General features: G+C 37.0%; 1 protein-coding gene across 1 annotated transcript in view; it reads right to left on the bottom strand.

Moving 5' to 3' along the window:
• The window catches only part of CCDC83 (coiled-coil domain containing 83), a 68,996-nt gene extending 58,936 nt beyond the window's left edge, over nucleotides 1-10,060 (bottom strand). Inside the window, exons 1-2 of the mRNA XM_044666018.1 lie at nucleotides 9,984-10,060; nucleotides 5,643-5,727 (exon numbers count right to left, since the gene is read on the bottom strand). Coding sequence (XP_044521953.1) covers nucleotides 5,643-5,727; nucleotides 9,984-10,060 — 162 coding nt within the window. The remainder of the gene's footprint in view (nucleotides 1-5,642; nucleotides 5,728-9,983) is intronic.
• Nucleotides 10,061-15,322: the final 5,262 nt, after the last annotated feature.

The raw sequence follows: 15,322 nt of genomic DNA, 5'->3' as shown, positions 1-15,322 counted from the left end.
AAAATGTAATCTTTGTGAAGTCCTATTGCTGTATGGTTAAATGCTAGAATAATATTTTAAATCCTTCTCGGGTGGGAAGGTGACCTGAATATAACATTTAGGGCAATACTTGAGGGAATTTAGGTAGTGGATTTTTTTCCCTTAAATTTCTGCCTTAGAGGGCAGTTTTCATGAGCTAAATAACAGCTTTAAAAAGTCATTCAGAAATGTATTTTATTATTTTTTTTTTGCCTCCAACAGTGTATAATGGGATGAGGGCTATCTTAACATCATGAACCCTTATTGGTCTTTGTCATGGTGGAGTCAAATTATTGTTCGATAATTTTTCAAGGAACAAAAAAATATTGTTGAGACTTTAACTGTTTCCAGGTGTTTTATTCTAGGTAGTAGGTTATCAAATGTGATGTCTTTTTTTTCTGTTGGCATATAGCTGTTCAGCTTTTATTTTTCTAAAGGCTTAAGTTTTTATTTCATGTTGTAAAGATGAACTATTTAAATCAGTGATAGGCAAACTTTTTAAAGAGGGGGCCAAAGGAAAGGAAATGCTCATCTGTCAGTCTGTTTCTAAGGCAACTCTTTTGAGTTTGTATTGTACCATAATCACTGTATTCGTCAGATTAGGAATAATGTCGTATGGCCAGACAGAACATTTCAGGGGGCCACATCTGAGGCTCGTGGGCCGTAGTTTGCCCATCACTGATTTAAATAAATTCCATTATTTTTTAGAAAAAAATACGAGGATAGTCTCAGAAAAAGCTGAGAAGACCTATATGAATAGATGCAAAATGAGATAAGCAGAACTGCGAGAACATTCTTAGATGTATGATCCTAGGCAAGTCACTTAACTCCCACTGCTTAGCTCTTGCTGACCTGCCTTGGAACAACTACTTAGTACTGATTCTAAGACAGAAGGTAAGAATTTTTTTAAGTGAATCAACAAGGAGAAATTCTATCCACTAACTAGGAGGAACTAATTGCAGGGATGGAAATGATAGGAACCCTGACAGGAGAGGGAAAGTTTGTGACAGAATAGAGGAAATCCAGGCATAGTTTTGTTTGCAACTTAGATTTTAGGAAAGTGGATTTCAAAGGATTCAGAGAAAGATAGGCAGGACCTTACAAATTATAATGCTATGGTGGGATTTGGCTGAAGAGGCACTAGAAATACTCAGAAATGAAATTCTGAAGAAATTAAAATAAACAGTTCTAATGAGAAGGGAAAATGTGACTTGTCTACAGAGCCTGATATGTGTTCACAGGGAGCTAAGCAACTAACTTAACTGTTTTTTTAATCTCTTATCTTCTGTCCTAGAATCAATAATACATATTGGTGCCAAGGCAGAAGAGGTGTAAAGGCTAAACCATTAGGATTAAGTGACTTGCCCAAGGTCACACAGGTAGGAAGTGTCTGAGGCCAGATTTGAAGCATCTATCTGCTCATAAATTAACTTTTAAAAAGAAATGAAAATAAAGTCAGGAAAGAAAAGAACAATATAAGAGTATAGAATGATCCTGTTAAAAGATGCCAGGAATGCTAAAGCACAAAACAAGATGAGACTGATGTGAAAAGGTGAAAACAACTAAAAAGTTGGGCTTTAAAAAAAGCTATCCTGAGAGAAAAAGGAGGATCAAAAAAAGGGATAGGTCCTTTGCTTCGCCTAGATCAGTGATGGGCAAACTCTTTAAAGAGGGGGCCAAAGGAAAGGAAAAGCTCATCTGTCAGTCTGATTCTAAGGCAACTCTTTCGAAGTTTCATTGTATTGTATCCTACTCATTGTATTTATCAGATTAGGAAGAATGACTGTCTTACCGCCAGATAGAACATTTCAGGGGGCCGCTCTGGCCCGCTGGCTGTAGTTTGCCCATCGCTGGCCTAGATGGATCACTATAATTGATAATAAAAGAAAAGCCATAATGTTTAATCATTTTGCTCCTGTTTTCTCCGACAAGGAGAATGACCTGTACCCTAGAAAGGTCTGGGGAAAAAACCAACAGCCTACAACTTACTCACAAGGGAGTATAATAAGAGCATCTGATTGCTCTTGATGAATTCAAGTCAACTCATTCAAATGCATTACTTTCCTTAGAGAACTGACAGATATGATTATGATGTCACTATTGTTGATATTTGAAAGATGATGAAGAATGGGAAAGGTACCACAAGATTAGAGAAGAGTTAATGTCCTGATTTTAAAAACAAAAGTTGGGCAGGGCAGAGAATGGAGGTTGTGAATTTTTAATAAGCTTGACTTCAATTCCTGGGAAATTTCTTGAAGGGATCGATATTTAAAGAGATGTCTGGTGAACATCAAGAAAGGGGAATGGATTCATCAAGGAGAAGTCATGCCACACTAACCTCATTTCTGTTTTTAACAGCATCACGAAGCTAGCAGATGAAGAAAATGCCATGAATAGAGTTTACTCTGAAATTGAGAAAGCTGAAAGCTTTGGATGCATATTCTCATGCCATTCTTGAAGAGAAGTTGGAGGACTGTGGACCAGATGAAAATTCAGTTCGATGGATTCAGATTTAATTAGATTGCTAGATGCAAAGGGTAAGTGTTCATGACTTAATGTCAACATGGTAGGAGATCTGTAAGGGCCAGTATTTGGATCTCGTTTTATCACTGAGTTAGATAAAGGGATAGATGACATGTTCCTCAGTTTTCAGAAAACACAGAGATGTGAAGGATAGTTAATTAATGAGAGAGTTAGCATCCCAAAAGATCTTAACAGGTTAGGTCTTTAAATTAGGTTAATTAGGTCATCTAATAGAATGAAATTCAGTAGGAAAAACTATAAAGTCTTATTCTTTGCTATATGAAAGTCAACTTTATAAGTACAAAATGGGGGTGCATAGTTATATAGCAGAGTGAATGATCAATTGCAGAAACTATTGTAGAAAGGCTCAACAGAATCTGAAAAAAATAGAGTTGGTCACACTAGGAAACACACACAGAGATCTTACATGGAAATCTGGATTATGTTTGCACCTACCAACTTAAAGGACTGGGAGTCAGCCACAATTACCTCAGTGGATATAAATTACCAAAACAGATAAAACAACCAACAAGGTTCAGTGAATGATTTCCCTTGTGCTTATGATTAAAGAGGCTAAGAAACAGCAAAGAAATAAATACAAAACTGTCTTAAAGCTAACATCCAGGAGAAGAGGAGTCAGGGAAGGATTTGGGGGCAGTCTGAGCCTCCTCCTCTGCCCCACTTGACACTGGGGCTAAAACGGACACTTACAAAATAGAACAAGTACACTGACCTCCTCATGCTGCCATCATGCTCCAAACTGACCTGGGGGCAGAGACTAACATTCCCATAGGAGTAGTGGAAAAGGCATACAATCAGAGATAGCTTCAAGAAATCTCAGATCTAATGTGCTTCTGACTCCTCTGTATCCTGCCCTGGTCCAACAATATGTGGAATAAGAAGTTCTGTTCTGGGCACCACATTTCAGGAAAGACATTGATTTAGCATATTCAAAAGAGGGTGACCAAGGTAGCAAAAGACTCCGAAATCATGTATCATGTTCAATTTAAAATTTCTATTATGAAGGAAAAATGATAATAGTATAAGCCTTTCTGACCTCTCTCCTGCCTCTCTCCAAAGTGTCTAGCCCATCATTCCTTTGCACACACAGTAGCCCCAAGGACACAGTGTTGGCTCAGAGATCTCTCAGTCAACCATGAGTCATGATCCCCTCAGCATAAGAAGCAGAAATGTCACAGGGCTAACTTCAGGGAATTATACTTGTTCTGGTTGGAAGTAGGGTTATATAGGTGTCTTAATTTTAAAATATTAGTTGAATTTGATATTCTCGGTGCCCCCAAAGTCTTAATGTGATTATAAGCCATAAGTTATGATTGCACAATGAATAGATCTGGACCAATCAAAGTTGTAAGTTATTAATAACTTACAACTCAATTGAGACTTTGGGGACACCCTACTTATCAGACTCAGCTATTAAAACAGCATTAAGACTTTTGGGGTTCCTATATGAGAAGTGAGAATCAAATATTTGCAGAAATTAGAAAATAAATGTAAATAACTCTTATGGTGATTCAAACTGATATAAAAACAAGACTCGATCAGATCAATTTTAATTGATGAATTTATTAACCTAATTTGGTCTTCAGCCAAAAATTATTATTATTTTTTAACCATTACATTCCATCTTAGAATCAATACTGTGTATTGGTTCCAAGGCAGAAGAGTAGTAATGGCTAGGCAATACATGCCCAGGGTCACACAGCTAGGAACTGTCTCTTTATTCACTTAATCATCTTCTTGCTCCTTACTCCCAAACAGTTAGTTTAGTCACTGTTAAGAAATGGTAGAGATGGAGGCAAAGTATTGGTTATAAGACAGAAAATAAGAGTAAAAAAAAGAAAAAAGAAATGCCAGAGTTTACTGCTTGAGATATTTGACAGAATAAGGGTTCACAATCCTATATAAAGGGAAGCAACAGTAAAAATAAACTCTTTGTCTTAATTCTATAGTTTCTGTAGTCTTTTAAGAACCACTTTACACATTCCTCTGAGATTTAAAGAGACAGGATCTCCAAGTTTCACCAACCTGCCCAAAGGCTCCTTCTCCCAAAAAAGACTGAGCATTGTGCCTTTCATGGCCATCTTTCTTCCTGGCTGCTCTTTTGAATTGGCTGGCTCAGTCCTGTCTCTGCAGCTTTTTCTTTGGTTTTACAATACAGTAGCTCCCTGCTTTTCACTCAGTTTTTGTGACTTTGCATTCATCCCAGCTCCCGGTTTCCTAGTTTCTTATCATATCAGGGCTAGTGTCCTAGCCCCGAAGTGGCTCTGCTTCCCGTTTATCCTGCTGAATTCTTTTTTGCTCCTCTCTGCGGAAGGGACCGCTACTTCAGACTAGTGAATCCTCCTATTGGGATGTGCAGGCAGAGGCCGCTGCTGCCCCCTGCTGGCCTCAGTGAAACCTGCCGATTCCATGCTGCCCAGCGGGCACCTGGAAGCCGGGTCCTAGATCATGGCGCCATGGTGATCCCCATTCATTCTGCCACTTTATCAAGACCTCCCAGGCCAGTTTGTCAGCTATCACATGACATGAAGGACTCTTAAAATTGTTTTTTTAAAAAAAACCCACATTTGAAACAAAACCAGGATCAAGTGCAAAAAGATCCACAAATCAATTGCTTGTAATGATAAAGACTTCTCTACCATTGGTAGAGTTCAGAACTGCTCTAGTTTCAGGGCTTTACATCTCAAGTCTAAAATACAAGGTCTCCATTTATCAAATAACACATGATTTAAAAAAAGATTTATTTATTTGTTTTTAAACCCTTAACTTCTGTGCATTGGCTCCTAGGTGGAAGAGTGGTAAGGGTGGGCAATGGGGGTCAAGTGACTTTCCCAGGGTCACACAGCTGGGAAAAAATTGATTTATTTTTAACCAATATTTTTGTAGTGGGAAAAGGAATAAGTTTCCATCTCAAATATATGAGGGGACAAGTAAATGGGAAATAAATAATTAAGTACCAAAAATTTAGATAATTTCCTAAAGTAAATTTGATGATAACAACGAAACTTGCCAGTTAAGAAACCTAACTTTTTAAGTTTATTTAATTTAATGAAAAGATGGGATCTCAATGCACAACTTACCCGTTCTTGATATTTGTTATTTTTATCCCTAAGTCTTCTTACTTGAACCATAAGCCTCTCTATTGCATCTCCTTTTACTTCACAACTGAGGATAAACAAAGATGAAATGATGTTTCAGACACATTTCCTTAGAACAAAGTTAACAGACACAAAGGAATCATTTAAAAACTAAATGAAAGGGGGCAGCTGGGTAGCTCAGTGGATGGAGAGCCAGGCCTAGAGATGGGAGGTCCTGGTTCAAATCCGGCCTCAGACACTTCCCAGCTGTGTGACCCTGGGCAAGTCACTTGACCCCCATTGCCTACCCTTACCACTCTTCCACCTATAAGTCAATACACAGAACTTAAGGGTTTAAAATTAAAAAAAAAAACCTAAATGAAAACCACAGTGCCACAGTGGACAGAGCTGCTTCTCTAGGCCTCAGTTCAAATGTGACCTCAGACAGTTCCTAACTGTGTGACCCTGGGCAAGTCACTTAACCCCCATTGCTTAGCCCTTGCTTTTTTGTCTTAGAGTTGTTAATAAGACAGAAAGCGAGGGTTTTTTTAAAAACCTAAAAAAAGAAAAGAAAAAGAAATGGGGTCTGTTAGGCAGCTCAGTGAATAGAGAGCCAAGTCTAGAAATAGGAGGTCTTAGGCTCAAATCTGGCCTTAGATACTTCCTAACTAAGTGATCCTAGGCAAGTCACATAACTCCAGTTGCCTAGCCCTTACTGCTCTTCTGCCTTGGGTTCAATACTTGATTCCAAGACAGAAATTAAGGGTTTTTTTTTAAAAAAAAGCAAAAAACCCTAAATGAACAATATTCATTGTCATAGGAACCATGTAATGTATTATTAGGAAGAGTGGGAGGAAACAAGAAAAAGGGAACAAATATTTATTAAACTCCTACAACGTGCCAGGATTGTGCCATGAGCTTTAAAGATAATTACAAATAAATAAAGATAATATAATTAAAAGATATATTTAATGAATATAAATGTAATATCATAGTTATATGTAAATATATATGATTAAATAATAAAGATAATAGAAATAGTAGAAAACAAGTTCTGTGAAAAATATTTGAGAGTTTTATTGAACTGTGAGCTCAAAGCAAGCCAGTGTGTAAATATGGCAGTGAAAAGAATTAAAGTGACTTTTGGCTTTAGAGAGTCACAAGCTTTTGGGAAGTTGAAATGAGTTAATATTAATAAACTTGTTGTCCAGACATTTTTTCAGTTGTGTCCAATTCCATGATTCTATTTGGGGTTTTCTTGGCAAAGATCCTGGAATGGTTTGCTGTTTCCTTCTCCAGTTCATTTTACAGATGAGGAAACTGAGGCAAACAGGTTAAATGACTGGCCAAGGGTCACATAGCTAGTAAGTGTCTGGGGTCAGACTTAAACTCAAGAAGATCATCCTTTCTAACTCCAGGCCTGGTGCTCTATCCACTTTGACATTTATCAGTAATTAGGAGGCCACTGAAATAGTCTAGATGAAAAATAATAAGGGTCTGAACTAAGGTGGTAGCTGAGCAGAAAGGAGATGGAATATGAAAGACATGGCATAGATAGAAACAACATGTTTTAGCAACTGAAAGGATCTGTTGGATGAGAAAGCATGAGGGGTTGAGAACAATACCAAGGTTATGAACTTGGGATGCTGGAAAAACGATGGTGTCTTTAAGAGAAACTGGGAAGTTTGAGAAAGAATCTGGAAGCCGGGGGTGGGGAGGAATAATGAGTTTCAGACATATTGATTTTGGAATGCCTCTGGGATATCAAAATATTCAATAAGCAACTGTTTATTCTGGGCTATAGCTGGGAGAGAGATGGGCTACATTTGTGACTTCTCTGCAAAAAAGATGATAAAACAACCTGTGGGAACTGATCCATCAAGAGGAAAAAGGGAAGAGAGGGAAGAAAAGAAGGGCTCGGAGAGAGCCTTGGGAACACTCATAGTTAAGGGTCATTTTATGGATGCTAAGCCAGCAAAGGTGACTGAGGAATGGCCAGACAGACAGCAGAAAAACCAGTTTATAATGTGACAGAAACAAAACAAAACAAAAATAGAGAAGAGAGAGTATCCTGAAAGGAAAGGATGTTCAGCGGTGTCAAATATAGCAGGGAGCTCAAGAGAGATTATGAGAAAAGACCATCGTCAGATAGATAAATTAATAGATTGTTGATAACTTTGAAAGGATCAGAGAAAGATTTTTCTGGGGAATGGTTTGTGGGCAATTCCAAGTTTAAGAGTTTAAGCTCAAGGGCAGGTAGATGGCTTATGGACAGAGCTCCAGAATTGGAGACAGGAGGACCTGGGTTCAGATACAGACCCGGACACCTCCTAATTGTATGACTCCAAGCAAGTCACTTAACCCCAATTGCCTCACCGCTTTACTGCTCTTCTGACTTAGAACTGATACTTAGCTTTGATTCCAAGGTGAGGATTTAAAAAAAAAATTAGGATCAGACCTTATAAAGAGATTTACTAATGTGATGTGTTCCTTGGAGAAAGAAGAGGATAATTCCTATTGTTATGTGCAGCATCTTACTTGGAAAGCAAAGCCAGTGAGTTACTAGGTCAGGGCCAGTCTGATTAGAAGAGGGTCACTTGTTCCTTACCCCCAAAGTATGTTATCTTCCTAAATGGTCTAGAACACAAGGTGGCACTAAGAGTCTGGAAGGAGTTATACATGCCCAGGAGAGAAAGATTTCACAGGAATGGCAAGATGTTGGTACGACTGCAATCTCAAATCAGTTTCCTTCCTTGTTAGAGGAGCTAATAAGACTATTTGAAGTGCTCTCTCTGTTTCTGTCTCTTTCAGTTGTTTTTGTCATGCTTTTCTATGGGACGGCACAAAGACTACATTGTATTTGTTAAATATCCGGTACTTTGGATGCTTATAAATGACCTGGTATCCTTTTACCCATATTTAGGAAACTATAAATGATTATTGTCTTGAGTATCTAAGGAGATTTTTTTCTGCTGTTGATCCAAACAGAATTAATAAGCCAAAGAACTAATAGTATCCTAGAATCAAACACGGTCAGTGCGAATTCAGATTCTTGGGGGTCCTGGGGCCATTAGTGAATTACAGCTGCCTTTTAATCTTCAATACCTAATGCACAGCCTTGCACAGAGTAATTATTGGGTGAAGATTTTATATTAACTTTCTATGTATATATTGTCTCTTCCCAAAACCCCAATAGAATATAAACTTCTTGAGGGAGGCAACTATTTTATTGAACCACATTAAATTCTTTTGGGAAAATCAGTTTCTCTGTGTTTATCAACAGGTACACAGATTGTTCAAAATCCTATTCTATAATATTTTCGTATCTAACATAGTTTAATATTTTCATCAAGGAGTGAAGAGTTTATCTTCTTAGAGTTTGTGGAATAATATCTAAAATATTCTAACTCATACTGATGCAAAGAAATCTAGATTATTAATGAAAAGAACACCATCTAGTGGAAACTTCTCAAAATAGCTGATCCTGAGAGGTTTCTGAGAGGAACTATCCAGTTAATTCAAATGCTATATGGTGACAGCCTAATACCAATAATAGCTAATGTTTATAAAGCACATATTGTGTGCAAGGCACTGTCTAGCCATTTTACAATTTCCTCACACCAATCCTGGAAGGTAGTTGCTATTATTATCTCCATTTCACAGATAGAAAACTGAAGCAAACAAGAATTAAGTGATTTACCCAGGATCATCGAGCTAGTTAAGTGTCTAAGGCTGGATTTGAACTCAGATTCTCCTGACTTTGTCCAGTAGCCTATCTACTATGCCAAACAGCTGCTCCCTAAAATAGCATAACTAACAGGTACTGATACTAAACACACTTTATCTTTAGTTACTATAGTAGTTATATAGAAATAAAATTAGCTCTGCATCCAAAAAAATCTGCATCCAAACTATTTTATCTCAAAAATTGTATATTCTCCCCAAATAACAAAATCTCTCTCTCTCCCTCCCTCCTTCCCTCTCTCCCCCCCTCTCTCCCCCCAGGCTCCCTATCTATCTCTCTTTTTCTGTCTGCCCCACTTCTCTCCCTTCCCCATCTCCTTTCCTCCCTCCTTCTTCATGGGATCAATCTGCATTAGTGGAGGCAATAACCATAACAATAAAAACTGGGATTCTTTTAAATATTGAAATAACAGGCATCAATATTCATTCAATCAAATAAAACATCCTCACCAGTTTATAGGAGTTTTGATTTGCATAAAGAGACTAGGATCAGAAAATTTGAGGTGTCATTTGTTGTCTCATGATCTATGGGTTCCAAAATGATTGTTTTTTTAAACTAATGACAATAAGAAACAATTCCAATTCAAAATTTAAACTTACAAATATTCTAGCAGTGCTTGGCTGACAGGAGGCTTATCTTGTCCTTCTTCGGCATCTTTTTTCTTTTTTTTCACCATATTTTTTGCTTGTACTGATATTTTGACTACTAAGAAATACAGCTAATAGAAACAGGAAAGATTAATAATAATCATCATATATAATTGGTTAGTTCCTTCATTCTTATAAACCAATGATTCTCAAGATGTCTACAGACTCATGGGGGTTCTTTTTTTGTCATCCCTTCATTTAAACTTTTTATTTTTCACCAATTACACTTAAAAACTGTTTTTAACATTCATTTAAAAAATTTGAGCTCCAATCTGCACCCAGAGAAAGAACTGTGGGAGCAGAAACATAGAAGAAAACAACTGCTTGATCACATGGGTCAATGGGGATATGATTGGGGATGTAGACTCTAAATGATCACTGTAGTGCAAATATTAATAACATGGAAATAGGTCTTGATCAATGATACATGTAAAACCCAATGGAATTGCTCGTTTCTTTTTCTACAAATGGGGAAAATAATACCTATAGAATCTACCTTATTGTGATTTTTTAAAAGTATCAAATGAGATATGGTATTTAGAACATTTATAGACTTTAAAGTATTATCAAATTCTAGTTATTATTTTAATAAATAATAATTGCTTTTGATAAGCATCTACTAGTTTTCTATATACATCTTTCTCTTCTCAGATATGGACACTGGATATCAGTGCCAGTTTCAAAATCCCAAGAGCAAACAAACCCTTTCACTTACAGAAGTTATGGAAGAAAACTCTGTATTCCATATTGTAGGCACAAGTCTAATGATAAATAGTGTGCATACATATACACATATATGCAGATATACATTTATATTTAAATTTGAGATAAAGTAGATGCAATATAACTTTTTTTTTACATTTTTAAACCCTTAACTTCTGTGTATTGGCTCCTTGGTGGAAGAGTGGTAAGGGTGGGCAATGGGGGTCAAGTGACTTGCCCAGGGTCACACAGCTAGGAAGTGTCTGAGGCCGGATTTGAACCTAGGACCTCCTGTCTCTAGGCCTGACTCTCAATCCACTGAGCTACCCAGCTGCCCCTGCAATATAACTTTGAAGGAGAATAAACATCTGAGTCTTGAAGGAAACCAGGGATTCCAAGAAAGAGAGGATTCTAGGAATGTAAGAAAACTACTGAAAAGGTTCAGGTGAGACATGGAGTTTCATGTGGGTGGAATAGCAAATTGACTAATTTGAGTGGGCCATAAGTGTATAGAGGGGAGTAATGTGAGAGATAGGAAGGGTCAAGTTGCATAAGACCTTATATGCTGAGCAAAAGAATTTGCATTTGACCCTAGAAGCAAGAGAAAGTCAGTAACCAATGTCTTTGATAGCTATTGACACAAAAATTCTTACTAAAACATTAGCAAATAGGCTACAATAACAGATTTGAGAGATTATGCAACTATGACCATGTTGGATTTGTACCAGCAATTAAAACCTGGTTCAATATAAGGAAGATTTTATATATTCATACATATATATGTATATAAATATATATAATTCTAATAATACAAATAATAAAAATCACAAGATTTTATCAATAGATAAAGAAAAGACTTTTGACAAAATCCAACATTGTTTCTTATGAAAATACCAGAATGCTAGGAATAAGTGGGCTTTTCCTCAATATGAAAATAGTCTATCTAAAACCAAGAGCAAATATCATATTATAATGAAGAAAAGTTAGAGATCTTTCCAACAAGATCAGGGGAAAAGCAAGGATGCCCATTATTATTACTACTATTTAAAATGGCATTGGAGATGTTAATCATAACAATAAGATCAGAAAGAGACATTAAAGGAATAAATGTGGGCAAAGAAGAAACAAAACCGGTTTTTTGCAGTTAGACGATGGTCTAGTTAGAAAGTTGCAGGATGTAAAACCAATCCACAGAATTCATCAGCATTCTTATTTGTGACCAATAAAATCCTGGAGAAGAATGAAAGAGAAATTTTATTCAAAATAACTACAGAATTTTAAAAATATTTTGTAGTCTCTCTACTAAGACATACCCAGGAATGACATGTAACCAACTTCAAACGACTATTGGAGAAATATGAATTATTCACAGATAGATTGTCCCAACATAAGAATAATGATAGTACTACCTCAATTAATTTACTTAAATGAATACTGATCAAACTTCTAATGAATTATTTTATAGAGCTAGAAAAATAACAATTAAATCATCTGGAGGAACAAAAGGTCAAGAATCTCAAGTAATATAATGGGTTAAAAATGGAGAAAAAAGAGGATCTGCTAAGACCAGATCTCAAAATATATTATGTTGAAGTAAGAATGATAGTATTAGTTAAAAATAGAGAGAATTATTAGTGGAACATATTGAACACACATACTACAGGGAAAAAATGATCATAGTAGTATAGTGCTCAATAAATCCAGAGATCCTAGGTCATGATGTAAGGATTCACTATTTGGCAAAAAGCTATCAGGAATACTGGAAAGTAACCTGGCAGAAATTAGGTACTGAACAACAACTGCACACCATATAACAAGAAAAACTCCAAATGTTTATATAATAGATATAAAAGGCAATATAATAAATATATTAGAGAAGCAGCAAATAAAAAATATGTTTTTGAACTCTGTATGAGGATGAGTTTATTAGCATAGGAGGATAGAGAGGGTCACAAAGACAAAATGGAAAATTTGATTACATAAAAACAATTTTACCCAAAAAAATCTAGTACCATTAAAATTAGATGGGAAATAGTTGACTGGGGAAAAAAACCTTGATTCTAAAATATAGATTCCATTTCCAAAAATATAAGGAATAATTAGAGCCATTCTATAGTAAATACCAGGATATGAAAAGGCAGTTTTTAGAGGATGAGATCCAAGCTTATCAACAATTATATGAGAAAATTCTCCAAAATACTAAGAATGATAGAAATGCACATTTATTTTTTTAAGTTTTTATTTTGAATATTTTCTCATAGTTACACATTTCATGTTCTTTCCCTCTCTCCCAAACCCCACTAAATCCCCTTATCCGACATGCAATTCCAGTGGGTTTTACATGTATCATTGATTAAGACCTAATTCCATATTATTGATAGTTGGACTAGAGTTACCGTTTAGTGTCTACATCCCCAATAATATCCCCATCAGTCCATGTGTTCATGCAGTTGTTTTTCTTCTGTATTTCTCCTCCCACAGTTCTTCCTCTGAATGTGGCTAGTTTTCTTTCTCATAAGTCCCTCAGCCTTGCTCTGGATCATTGCATTGCTGCTAAGTCCATTATGTTCGATTGTATCACAGTGTATCATTCTCTGTGTACAGTATTCTCTTGGATTTGCTCCTTTCACTCTGCATCAATTCCTGGAAGTCATTCCAGTTCACATGGAATTCCTCCAGTTCTTTATTCCTTTGAGCACAGTAGTATTCCATCACCAACAGATACCACAATTTGTTCAGCCATTCCCCAATCGAAGGACATTCTCTCATTTTCCAATTTTTTGCCACCATAAAGAGCACAGCTATAAATATTTTTGTACATGTCTTTTTCCTTATTATCTCTTTGGAGTATAAACCAAGCAGTGCTATGGCTGGATCAAAAGGCAGATAGTCTTTTAAAGCCCGTTGAGCATAGTTCCAAATTGTCATCCAGAATGGCTGAATCAATTCACAACTCCACTAGCAATGCATTAATGTCCCAATTTTGCCACCAACACTCATTACACCACCCTGTTGTCATTTTAGCCAATCTGCTAGCTGTGAGGTGATTCCTCAGAGTTGTTTTGATCTGCAAGAAATGCACATTTAAAGAAACTCCAAGGTCAGAGTTCTAAACTTTTCAAAGATGACAAAAGAGAAAAACGACAAATGTTGAGAGGGACTTCAGGAACAATCCCACTAATGCATTGTTGGTAGAGTTACAAATTGGTCCAGACATTCTGAAAGGCAATTTAGAACTACTGCAACCAAAGCAAACAAATTATGCATATTTGACCCAATGATACTACTACTACCCCAAAAAAGAACAAAGAGGAAAAGGACCCAAGTCATACCCAAACATGTTTAAGCTGAAGCGTCAGGGACAAATTCAGGTGGTGTTGAAAACGCAGGACTGGAATTCAGGGAGAAAATAGGACCAGAACTCCAAATTTTGGAGTTCATTCATTTTGATGTAATTTTTGAAGCCATGAATGAGATTGGTAAGGGATAAAGACAGTATATTCCAGGAGGATCAATAACAGAATTAACCAAAGCAGCCCCTTCATGGCACTAAAGCAAACAAATTCTCATCTCTTCCTCTTCTAATCACCATGATTTAGAATAGATGGCTGGGGACCAGGGGGTGGGAAAGAAAGAGGAGAAACCTTCCTCTGCTACAATTTCCTAATCTCTCATCCTAATCCATCTCAGCCCTAACCCCCTCACCAATACAACAACCTTCTGCCTCCTAGTTGCCTCTGTCTTCTCTTTCCCTTGTGCCCTCAGGAATTCTGATTCTATTTTAAACAAACCATCCTTCATTGAATCTTCTGACATTCACAGAACCTCATTTCCCGTCTCCCCACCCACCCACCCATAAGACACCCATAAGACACTTCATCCCTGGCTACCCTATATAGAACTGGGCACACATTCTCTCATCAATCAATCAACACAATATTTATTAAGCATCTACTATATATCAGGATGTCTGGCACTATGCTAGGCAAAAATGAAACAGTCCCTACCTGAAGGAGCTTTCATTCTCTAGAGGAGAGGAACATCAACACAATGAAGTGTATATATGGGCAACAAGAACTAATAGTGAGAGTGATTAGAAAATGCTTCATGTAGGATGAAAGAGCTTTGAAAGAAACAAGGGATTCTAGGAGAAAGAGATGAGGGAGTATATTCAAGGCAAGGGGCAGAACCTGTTAAGGGATAAAGAGGCAAGAGCCAGAAGGCTAAGTTTGTGGAGCAGCCAGAAGACTAGTTTGGCTGAACTGGAGTGAATGAAAGGAAGTCATGTATAATAAGACCAAAAAGGTAGGATGGTTACAAACTCTACTAGGGAGCCACTGGGAATTTATCAAGCAGGGGTGTTACATAGTCAGACTGTGAATAATTTTGGAGACTTTGGGATATCACTTTGGCAACTATGTTGAATGAAGGATTAGAGAAAAGAGATCACTGAGGCAGGCAGACAAATAATGAGCCTAGATGAGGAAGGATGAAGACCTGGATTAAGGTGGCACCCATGTCAGTGGAAAGAAGGGTGTGAGCGAGCATAGAAGAGATGAGGGGACAGTGACAGACTGGGTCAGGAAGAG

Source organism: Gracilinanus agilis, chromosome 3 (assembly GCF_016433145.1).
Source record: "Gracilinanus agilis isolate LMUSP501 chromosome 3, AgileGrace, whole genome shotgun sequence".
Lineage (NCBI taxonomy): Eukaryota > Metazoa > Chordata > Mammalia > Didelphimorphia > Didelphidae > Gracilinanus > Gracilinanus agilis.
The sequence above is the reverse complement of the archived record's forward strand: the minus strand, read 5'-3'. Positions and strand labels throughout refer to the sequence as shown.